Source organism: Electrophorus electricus, chromosome 11 (assembly GCF_013358815.1).
Source record: "Electrophorus electricus isolate fEleEle1 chromosome 11, fEleEle1.pri, whole genome shotgun sequence".
In the NCBI taxonomy this organism is placed as follows: Eukaryota; Metazoa; Chordata; class Actinopteri; order Gymnotiformes; family Gymnotidae; genus Electrophorus; species Electrophorus electricus.
Genome location: NC_049545.1, coordinates 25,343,911 through 25,358,682, shown reverse-complemented (window position 1 = coordinate 25,358,682; position 14,772 = coordinate 25,343,911). Strand labels below are relative to the sequence as shown.

The following is a 14,772-nucleotide window of genomic DNA, read 5'->3' as shown; positions in this document are numbered from 1 at the left end:
CTCTCCCCTCACCCTCTCTCTCTCTCACCCTCTCTCTCTCTCTCACCCTTCCTCCCGTTCTCTCTCCCTCCCACTCTCTCTCACCCTCTCTCACCCTCTCACCCTCTCTCCCTCCCACCCTTCCTCTCGTTCTCTCTCCCTCCCGCTCTCTCTCACCCTCTCACCCTCTCTCCCTCCCTCTCACCCTCTCTCTCTCACCCTCCCTCTCTCACCCTTCCTCCCTCCCCCTCTCTCTCTCACCCTTCCTCCCTCCCCCTCTCTCTCTCACCCTTCCTCCCTCCCCCTCTCTCTCTCACCCTTCCTCCCTCCCCCTCTCTCTCTCACCCTCTCTCTCTCTCTCTCTCCCCCACCCTCTCTCTCTCCCCCTCCGCCTCTCTCTCACCCTTCCTCCCTCCGCCTCTCTCTCTCACCCTCTCTCTCTCCCCTCACCCTCTCTCTCTCTCACCCTCTCTCTCTCTCTCACCCTTCCTCTCGTTCTCTCTCCCTCCCGCTCTCTCTCTCACCCTCTCTCTCTCTCACCCTCTCACCCTCTCTCCCTCCCTTCCTCCCTCCGCCTCTCTCTCTCACCCTCTCTCTCTCCCCTCACCCTCTCTCTCTCTCACCCTCTCTCTCTCTCTCACCCTTCCTCCCGTTCTCTCTCCCTCCCACTCTCTCTCACCCTCTCTCACCCTCTCACCCTCTCTCCCTCCCACCCTTCCTCTCGTTCTCTCTCCCTCCCGCTCTCTCTCACCCTCTCACCCTCTCTCCCTCCCTCTCACCCTCTCTCTCTCACCCTCCCTCTCTCACCCTTCCTCCCTCCCCCTCTCTCTCTCACCCTTCCTCCCTCCCCCTCTCTCTCTCACCCTCTCTCTCTCTCCCCCTCACCCTCTCTCTCTCACCCTCTCACCCTCTCTCCCTCCCTCTCACCCTCTCTCTCTCACCCTCCCTCTCTCACCCTTCCTCCCTCCCCCTCTCTCTCTCACCCTTCCTCCCTCCCCCTCTCTCTCTCACCCTCTCTCTCTCTCCCCCTCACCCTCTCTCTCTCTCTCCCCCACCCTCTCTCTCTCCCCCTCACCCTCTCTCTCACCCTTCCTCCCTCCGCCTCTCTCTCTCACCCTCTCTCTCTCCCCTCACCCTCTCTCTCTCTCACCCTCTCTCTCTCTCTCACCCTTCCTCTCGTTCTCTCTCCCTCCCGCTCTCTCTCTCACCCTCTCACCCTCTCTCCCTCCCTTCCTCCCTCCGCCTCTCTCTCTCACCCTCTCTCTCTCCCCTCACCCTCTCTCTCTCTCACCCTCTCTCTCTCTCACCCTTCCTCTCGTTCTCTCTCCCTCCCGCTCTCTCTCTCACCCTCGCTCTCTCTCACCCTCTCACCCTCTCTCCCTCCCTCTCTCTCTCTCACCCTCTCTCTCTCACCCTCCCTCTCTCACCCTTCCTCCCTCCCCCTCTCTCTCTCCCCTCACCCTCTCTCTCTCTCACCCTCTCTCTCTCTCACCCTCCCTCTCTCTCACCCTCTCTTACCCTTCCTCCCTCTGAGTTTTTTCCCTTCTCACTTCCTCCTTTCCCTTTTTTTGTTTTTGACTCCGTTGTCCCCCCCCCCCCCCCCCCCCAGAGTGGTTCAGTCCAGGATCTCTCTGCCTTTGTCGGTTGCCTGTGTGAGTGTGTGCAGGAGCTGCTCTGAGCTAAGTGAGCACAGATCCACACACACGCACACTTGTACTAGCACCTTTCTACCAGAGGCTTTCAGAACAAGGAATAAAAAACTCCTGGCTCTGGAATTCATTAAGTTTGAGAAAACACCAGATACCCGGTTAAGTTTTCCCAGAGACTTCACAAGACACATGAGTGAAGAATGTGAGACTAAGCTACAGTAGGACAGGCACGGCCGTCAGCGACACATAACGTTATGTCTGCATGTGAGCCTGGTGGTTTCATTGGCAGCAGAGAAGTGTATGCTGTCTCTTAACATGAGATCACTCGTTTTCAGCCATAGAGTGTCTGTTGAGAGGGCATGTGTCAACACAAGCTTCCCACAGCTGAACTGCCAGATCCCACCCCCAGCCAGCCTCCGGTGGTGCAATCTTACTCAGAAGATAAGACTGAGAATGTACCACACGGATGCTCAGAAGGGGGTCTGTCAATCTGTAGGCACCACAGGGGTGAGGTGGCTTATCCCTTGTCAAGGCTCTGGGCAGTGCTCTGCTCGGACTAGGGTTGCTGTTTAGAATGGTGCTTTGTCTATTCAGTGGCACAAAACTGCTAACACATTCACTACTTAATGAATGTAACTCAGGTGACCATAAAGTTTTAAAAGATTATAGAAGCTTTATATAGTTTTTATCACTTGCTGTGCCATTTAAATAATGAAATTGAGACTCTTATGAATATAGATAGTCCTCTTTTCTATAGCCAATACTATAGTGGTCATGTAAATGTATTCCAAGAACAATAGGGGGCAGCATTGAGTCTCAAGTACATTTCTGTACCATCCTCATGGCCCTAAACAATCATGTATAGTACATTGCGTTAACCAACAAAAGTGCAGAGAAAGTTCATGTTAATGGTGCTCAGAAAATGCTGACTGTTTCACAAGACGATTCAAACATGACTGCAAATCTGGCAACAGTCTCAGCAGCTGAAAGAACCAATCGCAAGTCAAAGCATCCACAGACTCGCAGATGGGAGCCACAGAGACGTCAGCATCCGTGTGACAGAAAAGCCGGGAGAGACTCACTCCAGCCACAAACGTTGTTCCCAAAGTGACGCTGAACGTTTGAGGGTCATCGCAGCAGTCTTGTTTGGGCTTTAGTGTTGCCTTCCAATAAAGTTAGATAGTTCTGTTCTGTCAAATTTTATCTTATCTTTACATCTCTTACCATTATATCTTCTTAAGAGAATGTGTGTGTTATTACGCGAAACGTAATGCCGTTCTAAGAACTATTATAAATTTTACGCTGGTTAAAAAAATAATAATAATAATAATAATAATAATCATCTATGGAAAATGTTTCTGGACTTAAATCACCAGAACATTAAGAATATTTTTAAAAGTTAATTAGAGGTTGATTATAGATATTAGATTCAAATACAGTGTTGGAGTCTGAAGTATTTAAGCTTAACTCATTTTTGCTGTTCCACCCAATTAGTTCAACCTTGTGTGTGTGTTCAGCCCGTTGGCGTCCTGAGCTGCCATGGTCTTAAGACACCGTCAACCTGCTCGTTCACTTTTATTTGACAGTTGACCAGGCAAAATAGATTAAAGGAGAAAATGTATATAATCACAACACCCACCGTCCCACAGGGCCACATTAGCAGTTTACTGCCATAAATCATGTCTACAGTATACACACACACAGTTACAGGCTCTCACTAATAGATCTAGACTGTCTAGTTTATTCACGGCATCGCATAGAAGAACACACACAGTGTTAATATACTAATATACTAGCCTCCACTGTGACATCAAATGAAAATGTTATCCATGCGCTAATCACAGAGACAGGCCTCTCTCACACACACACACACACACACACACACACACACACACACACACACACACACACACACACACACACACACACACACACACACACTTGGCTCGAAGGGAGACACCTGGCTTCCTTCTGCATTGCCAAGAGCAGAATGCATCAGTGTGTGTGTGCGCCTGGATGGTGCTACAGTAGCCCTCTACAGCCGCTGAGAATTACCCATCTGCCAACCGGGCCACGTTCACACAGCTTGTTCAGTGAGAGTCTAAGCGGGCTGGACCAGCCACGCCCTGGCACTGTGCCCAGCCATGTTCAGCCACTGCTCTGCCCGCTCACACGCTGGCCTTGCCCTGCACCCGCTGGGGCCCAAACCGTCAGCCTTCACACACACCTGTCAAGACCAGCGAGCGCCATCAGCAGGGTCGAGCGCTAGCAGGACCTCACTTCCGGAAGGAGCTGAGTGCAATGACGTTGATCTGGCTTCAGGTCTCCTTGCGTCCAAATAGGTTGGAGGCAGTTTAGAGTTGTAAAGAACCAACAACCTCCCCCCAGGTGGGTTTCTCCTTCATTTAAAGAATCACAGCATCTTTGCACCATGGTGATAGGACTGGGAGCTTTTAGAAACAAACAAATGCACAAGTGTGAAATATGGATTTTAATACCACGATCTACATAGAGGTGTTAACTCTACATGTAGTTCCTTAAACGAGAACTCACTGCTCAAACATCACATCATCCTGCATGTTCCTCAGTGCTCTAAATGGGGCCTTAGTCCCCCAACAACAGAAAACCACTTCAGACGCTGGTGACAAGCCAATCACAAAATGTTGTTTCAGTAGGAAATTACGGCCTAATAACAAGCCACACCCACTGCAGATAGACATTGCTTAAATGAAAGCTTTGTAAATTAAGTCAGGCTTGAAAGCCACTTAATTCATTAATTAAATCTGTTAAGAAGGTAGCTACCATTTCCAAATAAGTCACAACACAGGACTCAGTGCAGTGCGTTTACTTTCTGTTCCGTCTTCCCAGAGCTGAGTACTTCTGCTCCCCCCGTGCATTTGTGACAACACCCGCCACCCCTTATTTTATAAACAGGCTTTTCACCAAAGTAATAGTACAAGTTTCTGGACATTAACAAAAAAGTCAGATGCACGACCAACAGGAATTCATTTCTATATGCCTTTTTTTTTTTTTTCCCCTTTTCCCCCCCCCTTCTCCAAAACAATCCCAACACAAAGGGCAGCAGGTGAAGGGTGGCGTTTGGGGTTTTGCTGCGTCACATCTGTAACAGACACATTACAGAAACCGTGAGCAACTTTATTCAGGAAATCAGCATCGTTTCCCTTTACAGTCCTCCTTCACTTTCCACAGCATGAGTTCCATACAGGCCAGCGCATCCTCACGGGAGTCCCGCCCCTCCCCTGCGTAGGAACAGAAACACACACACACACACACACACACACACACACACACGTATGGGTCTCGTCTAGCCCAATGCCACAGTCATGCACAGACTAGTTCTGGATCAGTATGTAGAGTATTGTACAGACCACACAAAAGCCAGACATGACTGGCAACTACTGTGTGCAATTTGGGTTCCAGGGATGTCTGAGTGCAGGATTAAATCCAGCAACATTTTTCCAGAGTGGGATTGGGGGGGAAGAAACATGAGCAAATGCTGAACGTACAACAAACGGGGACCCGGGACGATCGTGACCATTATGATCTTCTGGAAGTTTCCAACTACATCTCAGAGGAAGCATACACAGAACGTGGTTACATGCTGTAACTGTACTTCATATGGTTCACATGTTTTAGGATTGGTTTCTTTTTTTTAAGCAACCCCTAGGAGGAGACCAGTAGGTACAGCCACACAATGACAAGTCCTCTCGCGTGCGTGTGTACACACACACACACACACACCTTAGCAGTTCATGAATTGAGCAGGTCTCCCATCACACGCTTGATCAGACATAGGATTAACAGAGCAGATGATTTAATTGGATGAACCTACCCCTCGCTCAGGTCAACCCTGAACCCATCCCTCTCAATCCTGAACGTACCACTCTCACGAGTTATCCTGCGGAGGATTTCTGCACTCAGACTGTGGAGCTCCCTCTTGTGTGGCCGTCCCAGCCGGTGCGGAAACACCACAGACGTGTCCAACACCGTGTTGTGCAGGAGCTGAAAGAACCAGAGACCAGTTACACACATCAGAGCATCACAGGAAACTGCCCACGTGGCTGTGGACTAAACTTCATTGTCAATGGACACATTACCCCCAGCCCTAACCCAGATTAACCCCAAGCCTAGACAAAACTCGTCTCTTGATGCTTCATCCCTGGAATGACAGCATAGTTGAAGACTAACAGCTGTGTTTGCAGGAGTGAGAGCACACAAGCTCTTGCATCCTTAAAGCAGAGCAGACATCCAAGCACCAAGGGAAACGTTCCAAGAGCTCAGTCAACGAGAGAAAACGGGAGACCATGAGTGCGGGACTCACTTTGAGAGCACAGAGGTCGTTTTCCAAGCCATGCCCAACCAGTATGGTGTCCTCGCCAATGAAGCTCAGAAGCACAGCCTGGACATCTCGTAAGGATGAGTAGCTGTTCTTCACCTCCTCCTCACTGACTCCGGAGAACCTGGAATGAGCGAGGACACCTGCACCTCACACGCCTCATACTGGTGCAGCCAGCTGCCGCTACACACGCTGTTCACGCAGCTCACCTGGTGTTGTAGTCAATGACCTCACTGTTGGGCTTAACAAAGCTGTCATAGATGACCTGCAGACTGCTGCTGACAACAGTGACCCTCACCAGTTCCAGTCCCTGAGTGGTGTAGCACTGATACAGGGGAGAAGTGTCAAAGATCAGAGGAGGTGTCCCACACCCATGTTCACCTTTCTTCAGGTAAACATTCTAGCACTAAAACCTCTAACAATGAGGAGAATGAATAAAAGTTGACAAAACAGCCTTCACCATTTCTGTAGCAATGGCATAAACCCCTGGACAGCCTGCACGCGTCTGGGGGAGGGAGCCCACAAAACCCTGGAGGCCCATGGTATCGTGAACGTGCAGCTGGAGAGTGAAACACACACACACACACACACACACCTTCTGTCATCTAGAATGAAGGACACTAGTCAGTCAAAGCCCCTACAAGCTCACAGCGCCATTTCTGGCGTGTCGGTGCATCTCAGTACCTTGAACACTTGACACCCTGGAGTCCCAACTGCATTCTCACAGCAGCTGTAGCGCGTCTCCACACCACCAGGCACTGAGGCAGAACACGAACATCCCAGATCAAGACCCCCACACACACGCGCACACAAAGCCCTTATTCAGCGCAGCCAAGCCACCTCCCCTCACCTCTGTTTTCGATAACTTTGCCAGAGTGGTAGTTGCACTCCTCTTTGCGAGTGTGTTTTCCCGTCTGGCTAACGGAGAACGTAGTTCCACAGCGACAACAGATCCTTCTGAAAGCTGGAACCAGTATCCATGGTCATTCCATATTTCAACATATGGAATTTCCACCTCTGAAACATACTGACGTGGATGAAGGCTGCGTGTGCCTGCTGCCCGTGGCTTTTTGATTCGATTACAGAAAAGGAGGCAGGTTCTAGACTGGCACAGGGCCCATCGCGCACAGTTCTGCTCCAACTAAAAAGGTCCATGGCAGCCTCTGAACATTAAACCCAGACAAGTCTGAATAATCCTGGACCCCCAGCAGCTTCAGGAAGGCCAAAGCATGCCCTTTTCATTAGCACACCACTCCCAAGATCTCACCATCTCCAGTGCTCTTCTTAGCTTCTCCGTACTGCATAGCAGTGCCAGCCTCGCCAGGGTGTTGGCGAGGGTAGTTGTTCTCCCGCAGTAGGGCCTCGGTCAGGATGTGCTCCTTCAACTGAGCATACAGCCTGGCATCGCCTGGCACAGAGGGACAGTGTGGACATGGCAGGCCAACGTCACAAACATTCATTAGACAATCGCGTCTGGATTGTTATCTATAGACAATCTCCAAGAACACCAGTCTCTAGTGAGATCAGCCCCCAGTGCACACAGCTCTTCGAAGGCAGAATGTCCACTGCATTATCATTCCTCTGATGGTACACCCATGATTAAGCACTCAGTCAGGCCTTTGGGGGTTTAATGAGACACACAGCGTGGGCTAAGCATCTCTGGGAAAATCTCCCTGAAGCATTCCCTGCATGTGGGAATTAAGGACAAATGGATCTGATCCCAGACGACACCCTTACGCTCAGAATTATTCCAGGAGACCCCTGGGCAAAGTGCCTCTGATAACCATATAATTGCCATGCAATTTGATTAAGAATCACTCAGCATTAGTGAAAACCATTTCTGATCATTTAGATAATGCAATAATCCACCGTGGCCCTCGTTAACACGCATCACTTCAACAAAACGGCAAAGAAACAGCCACCAAACAAATTGGACTACAGAGTTTACAACATGTAGTGTACAGCACACACCAAGTGTTCTCCACAAAGCAACCTCAAACAACGATGATGAAATAATCAAATGAAACTTTAAAACATACTCGTTTTTGTATTTAACTAGTGTGAACCCATGTAGTAGCTCACATGTTTATTTTTTTGGACCTTGAATGGTGAGCGTGACTTACCGTCTCCCAGAAGGGCTTCAGTGTTCAGTGCCACATGTCCTCGAGACGCCTGTGCGCTTCCCTCACTGGAAACTGGACATTGGACACAAGGCAAGTGAACTGGTACAAGACTGAGTAGAACAGATTCCATAACACTGTTTAAAGATGACCAGAACATATATACACACACACACAATATACAGAACAGTGTAAAGTATGATTGTGTGCATGTGAGATATATATATTTATTTTTATATTATACATATGTATTTTATTTATATAATGTGTGTGTGTGTGTGTGTGTGTGTGTGTGTGTATACACACATGTACATACACACATTGTGTGTAATATATATATATACATATATAAAAATAAATTACACAAAATATGTATACAATATATATACACGTGTATATATATATATATATATATATATATATATATATATATATATATATATATATATATATATATATATATATATAAAAATAAATTACACAAAATATGTATACAATATATATACATATTGTGTGTGTGTATATATATATATATATTTTGTGTGTATGTGTAACATATCTATAAATCTATATTACACACAAAATATATATTATATATTGTGTGTGTGTAATAGATAGATATAAATAAATTACACAAAATATGTATATAAAAATATACATATTGTGTGTATATATAAACAAAATATAATAAGAGCCACACAGTTTGCATGACGTACATACACGTAGTTGGAGAGGCATTTTGGTTTTTAAGTCTCTTGAGAGCATTGACTGCTACACTCAGATATTTTAATTTGTTGACGCTCCGATCAAAAACTGTCTTCTCTTCTGCGAGCGCCTGAAAAAAAACATGTACAAACAAAAGGTTAGATAAAGTATATTTGGACTATAGTAGTGGTTTCATGCATTTGGTGAGTTTAAAGATTGAAGATCCTGCTAGTACAGACCTTTTCGAAGGCATCTTGGACAGTAGCAGACGTTTTCAGGAACTCTTCCACGAATAAATTCACGTACCGCTGCCGCACATCATGTGGAACCTTCACACCCACCTCTGGACGACCTTTGGCTTTTCGCTTGGCGGGAATTGCCTGTGGAAGCAGAGTGAGAAACATTTTAAATTTTTCATTATTGTTTTTTCTTGAATGCTTGATTTTTTTTTCTCTATCTTCTTATTTTATTTAACACAGGCTGTGTTACCTTCCATATAAATTAAAGTGAAATAAGGCAAAAACCCCTCTACAAAATAAAAAAAAAAATAAAAAAAACTAAGGCCAATGTCCGTTATACGAGCAGTCCTAAGCCAGCATGCAGCACGCACCTTGGCAGGTGTGTAGTTGGCTGGCTGCACAGGCAGGGGGCGCTGAGCAGGCTGGAGTGGACGCATTACAGGCACTGTGGCAGGAATCAAGGTGATGGGTAAAGCGCAGTTCCCTTCAGGGACAATCAGGTGCAGGTCTGAGCCCAGGCGCAGGGTGGCACCCACAGGAAGGAAGCTCACACAGGCTAAAAATAAAAGTCACCTTTCAGTCACCAACACTGCGCAGAATACACACAATGCATTCTGGATGATTAATTGCACAGAACAGTTAAGTTCTAATGCAGCAGGTAGAGGAGGGAACGGGTCTGAACAGAGCGACAGAGTGATGAACGATTCATACCACAAGATGGACGGCATGAACACCACACAAGAGAGGCTTTGGACAACTCCACGCTAATAAGATGACTCACAGTTTGGTGCAGGGTTTGGGTGAGTTACAGCAGGGCTGAGGACTCTCCTGGGCACACTGGTGGCGATAAATGACTGGCACCCTTTGAGGGCTGAAGTAAGGGTCGCCGCCCTCTTTTGGCACTGCTGAGTCCGGCTGGGCACAGGCAGCTGGGAGCCTCCCTCCCGCAGAGGAACCTGCACTTTGCTCTTACTGACCTGTTGAGCAGTCGTGAAGATACAGCTCAATAAACACACGTTCTCAACTCCATCCTCAATCCTATTCTACATCTCACAGTCAAGAGCTTCAGACGTACGGGGTCATAACAGATTACACACCTTCAACAATGCTAACATTCAAACATTGCTATTTAGCAAGACTTGCAGGCATAGCCACACTGGCACAGCTTGACTGAACCCAAGTTCTGATAACGTAGGAGGTAAACAAGTACTTCACCTCAAACTTCGCCACGTGAGCCACTCTCTTCTTCTGAACTGGTTGCGACTGGAGTGATGCATCAGTCTCTGACATCTTTGACACCTCCTGCTAGAGAGAAAACCAGTAAGGATAAGTTTCTGCTATTCTAGTTCTGCCCAACCCACTGGACACCCATGATCCACTTACTGGCACGTCTTTGTTTGCTTCCATGAAGATGTTGTAGCATTCCTCCATCGGATCCGTCTCTGACAGGTCGAAGTCCGAGTAACGAAGCTCCTCCGAGGAGCTAGAGTCGATCCGGACGACCTCATTATTTGATGCCTCCGTCACAGCAGGTGAAGGGGTCGGAGACACACTGCCTGTTGCATAGGAGCCACACGAAGTCACAGCCACCGGTGAGGTGACGGAGCCAAGCAACTCCATTGACTGTGTTGACGGAACACTTATTACGTCAGTTCCTAAAACATACACGGACACGTTCTGGTCAGAAGACCGGGGGAGAACATTCTGATGAGGTGACCATCGCGTTTCAGCAAAGGCTGTGCTACTTGGACCAGGTCCCAGCCCCTTGGTCATGGCTGAGAGAGGGGACATATTGGGGAAGCAATCCTGAAATACCACCGTCTCTTGCGAGCATGCAGGGGCCAAGATCTCGGCTTTATGGGCAAAACCTGAGTGCAACTTATTTTGTTGAGCACAAAGTTCGGTTCTACTAGTGATCACACTTTGTTCACGTGTTTTGGCAGGTGGTGAAAAAAGATCTCCATTGTTCTTTGAACAATCAGGCATGTCAAGGAGATCTGCAACATCCTGAAGGCAAGCAACACCCTCACTTTCACTTCTCAAGTGGTCCAGACACATGGAAAGATCATCCAAAACAGTTTCAATGTTCTGTCCTCTCTCTTCAAAACCATCAAGATTCACCATGTCTTCAGAAACTGGCTTATCCAAGTGGCTAACCTCTGAAGATCTGCCAATGTCTACAATCAGAGACCTTGCATTTTCATGAGGTTCTAGAATATTCTCCCTTATGGTCACTAGCTGCTTTGAGATCAATTTTTTCTCTTCATCACCCTTGAGGGCAGTCGGGCTTTGTTTAGTGCCTTTATCTGGGGCATTTCTTACAGGCGAGTCATCAACATGGAGCAACTTCCTGGATGACTCTGCCTCCTCACTGGCAGTCTGCTTCTTTTCATTTTCCACAGGTCCAATTCCAAGACTGCGTCCATCTCCAGGAGGCACTGAGGATGGCTTTGGCTTTGCTGAGTCGCTGTCTTGGTGTGGAACATTAATGAGCTTGCTGATCTGAGGTGAGGCCCGCAGCTGGCTGGTGTTCATGTCCGTCTTTGTGGGCCTGATCGCCACGTTCTTCTCCAGGAGGAGAAAGCCAGTGTCCGCGCCGTCCCTTTCTGAACGTTCTCCTGATATCCGTGTGATGTTTGCACCTTTCTTTGAAGCCCTTTTCTCCCCCTCTTCACACTCACCGCCTCCGAGCACTGCCATGGCGTCACTGGCTGTCGTTCTTTGTTTCTGAGATCTGGTGGGTCTTCTACCATTTTCAAAAGGTGGAATGTCGATGACCAGTGCTCCCTCATCAGAATCCTCCAAAATACACGATGATGCCTGAAAAGAGTCGGCACACACACTTTCTGAAGCTTCGCTGTCCCTTTGGTCATGTTCTGTATCTGCTTTATGGGCTGCTCTAATTTTATCTACTGAGCTGCCAGATCTCAGGTCAGCAGAAAAATTTGAACAAGGGTCATATTCCAGATCAGTTTTGGGTCTGGTGCGATCAACCACGTACTTGCTAGTAGTTGTCTTTTTATACAACATCTGGTTTCTGTTGTGGTCTTTAGAGAGAGTCAGTCTAGATTTAAAGTCTTTCTGGGATCCAGGGCCATGGCCCTCTCCCTGCTCCGACTGGTAACGGGACAACCTCTCACGTTCCTTCTCCACCTCACTTCTAACTGCTTCAATCTGTTTGTTGATCCTTTCCAGCTCCAGAAGACAAGGATTGCTCACTTCTTGGTTCTGGAAGGGTGATGTTTCTGGAATGTGGTCATGCCCTGGTAAAAGCATTTTAATAAGAGAAATGTCATCACTGAACAATTTAAGTTTACATTGCTCTGGCATCCAATAAAAACCATACTGCTGTTTGAGTTGAACTGCCAGGCCTTTGTGTTACAAAGTGGACTACCAAACTGCAGTGATTAAGGCAACAACAACAAAAAGTTACAGATTAAAAACACAGACAGACACACAATATACTGTAGGTACACATGCACACAAACACACACAATCCCAAATGTAACATTACAAATACAAACAAACATCATTCTCACTCATATTAAAAATATGAATTTACAGATGTTTACTGAACATCCACGAGTCTTTTATCCCCGTAATCCGTGAATCTTACCCACGGCGCCGGTAACGGTAACGGGAACACCGCGGGCGCTGTGCTTGTACAGGCAGTAGGGTCGCTCGCACCTGCCCCGGCTGAGGACAGGACAGTCTGTTCCAGCAAAGTGTCTGGCGGAAGGAAACATCTGCGCTTTTCAAAGGTCAAAATGCACACAAAGTTAGACTACAGGTGCTAAATCGTCAATAATTACATTTTAACGCAACTGGTTAAAACGGTTTGATTAAATATATGCCGCTCATGTTATCATGGGCAGAAAAGCGACCAAGTAACTGATGAGGCCACGTGCAATAACGGGGCACCACGAGTTCTTACATGCCCTATGACGAACACGGAAGCACGAGCTAGCAGACTTATTTCGATGCGAACGCTGTCCAACCTCACGCGCTGATTACAGACTCAGGTGCAGCCAATATCACACCTACGGTGATGGCGCGAGGAGCTCCAGTGTCCATAGGCGATCAGCAGTCAGACTCCGGAATGAATCGTTCGTATGAAATGATTCCTTTAATGAACCAGTCAAGCCGGTTCGCCAGGCAGTCCAAACATGCATCGAATGGACGCTGATTTTAGAGTCTCACCCCCCCCCTCACACACACACACGCACTCTAGCTCTCTCTCTCTCTCTCTCACACACACACACATTCTCTCTCTCTCTCGCTCTCTCTCTCTCTCTCACACACACCCTCTCTCTCTCTCTCTCTCTCTCTCTCTCCCACACACACCCTCTCTCTCTCTCCCACACACACACACACTCTCTCTCTCTCACACACACACACTCTCTCTCTCTCACACACACACTCTCTCTCTCTCACACACACACACTCCCTCTCTCGCTCTCTCTCACACACACACACACTCTCTCTCTGTCTCTCACACACACATTCACACTCTCTCTCTGTCTCTCACACACACATTCACATTCTCTCTCTCTCTCACTCACACACACACCCTCTCTCGCGCGCTCTCTCTCTCTCACGCTCTCTCTCTCTCTCACACACACATATATTCTCTCTCTCACACACACACATTCACATTCTCTCTCTCTCTCACTCACACACACACCCTCTCTCGCGCGCTCTCTCTCTCTCACGCTCTCTCTCTCTCTCTCACACACACATATATTCTCTCTCCCACACACACACACACACTCTCTCTCTCTCACACACTCTCTCTCTCACACACACACACCCTCTCTCGCTCTCTCTCACACACACACACATTCTCTCTCCCACACACACACACACACTCTCTCTCTCTCACACACTCTCTCTCACACACACACACCCTCTCTCGCTCTCTCTCACACACACACACTCTCTCTCTGTCTCTCACACACACATTCACATTCTCTCTCTCTCACACACACACACACACACACTACTCCCAGCTCGGCTCACTTTGGGCCTGCAGTCCATGTAGGGGCTCCGCACACTAAACTGATGACGAAACTCCAAAGAGCCAATGCATACCGGTTGAGCTCGTGAGTAAAACGTTATTACTGAATGGGATCGGATCACACAAAACAGGAGAGAGGTCTGACTAGTTCTGGCCAGGAAACTGTAAGTAATAAGTTAGCCATAACTATCATGAATATTGTTCAATCCAGATCAGTCTTATAGAAAAGTCAGACTTGTTAAATCCCACCAACATTCTATTCAAATCCCAGAACTTAAAACTTCATTTGTTAAATGGATATATTGCATCTAACAAATTAATTATTTGTGCAACCTTCTTTTAACCTTCTTGGCTAAATAGACCTAAACTGTTCAAGGAGCTCAAAACAACAAAAAATACTAAACATATTTATAAAAAAGTAAAAAAAAAACCAACCACACACACAAAATCCCCCCCCATCTGTTGATAATTGTTGTCTAATGCAACTTCCTCCAACCAATGGCAGAGCATTGTCTCTGGAGCAGCTTACTCAAGGGAACAGTATCAGAAGCCATTAGCTGGGATAGAATCTCCACCTGATTAAAGCCCATGTTCTCTGGTCATCGTTTACACATACAGAGCAGATGCCTGGGCTCGGAGCTCCTCTGCTGTCCTCCTTACATCAGTAGAATGCAGGAGGGAGCTACCTATGTTTCGCTTCACACTG

At 47.4% G+C, this 14,772-nt stretch overlaps 1 protein-coding gene across 2 annotated transcripts; it reads right to left on the bottom strand.

Moving 5' to 3' along the window:
• Positions 1-4,131: 4,131 nt before the first annotated feature.
• On the bottom strand, positions 4,132-12,833 carry zgc:152968 (uncharacterized protein LOC564848 homolog). 2 transcript variants are annotated; one of them, XM_035531728.1, is made up of 16 exons: positions 12,666-12,833; positions 10,433-12,312; positions 10,265-10,354; positions 9,831-10,026; positions 9,421-9,605; positions 9,050-9,190; positions 8,826-8,940; positions 8,109-8,180; positions 7,253-7,393; positions 6,836-6,949; positions 6,670-6,743; positions 6,446-6,544; positions 6,195-6,310; positions 5,971-6,109; positions 5,531-5,651; positions 4,132-4,888 (listed from the first exon to the last, which is right to left on the bottom strand). In XM_035531728.1, the coding sequence occupies exons 1-16, from the start codon at positions 12,793-12,795 to the stop codon at positions 4,797-4,799; spliced, it is 3,705 nt and encodes a 1,234-aa protein (XP_035387621.1). In that variant the 5' UTR covers positions 12,796-12,833; the 3' UTR covers positions 4,132-4,796. The 2 variants fall into 2 exon arrangements, with proteins under 2 accessions (XP_035387621.1, XP_035387622.1); XM_035531729.1 differs by lacking the exon at positions 6,836-6,949.
• Between the last annotated feature and the right edge of the window lie 1,939 nt (positions 12,834-14,772).

Bases quoted from the DNA above. Each gene is read 5' to 3' on its own strand.
- zgc:152968 (XM_035531728.1), bottom strand. From the start codon at position 12,795: ATGTTTCCTTCCGCCAGACACTTTGCTGGAACAGACTGTCCTGTCCTC. The intron at 8,941-9,049 runs GTCTGTACTAGC...GTTTTTTTTCAG, and splicing joins TCCAAGATGCCTTCGAAAAG to GCGCTCGCAGAAGAGAAGAC. The intron at 6,744-6,835 runs GTGAGGGGAGGT...GTTCTGCCTCAG, and splicing joins CAAAGTTATCGAAAACAGAG to TGCCTGGTGGTGTGGAGACG.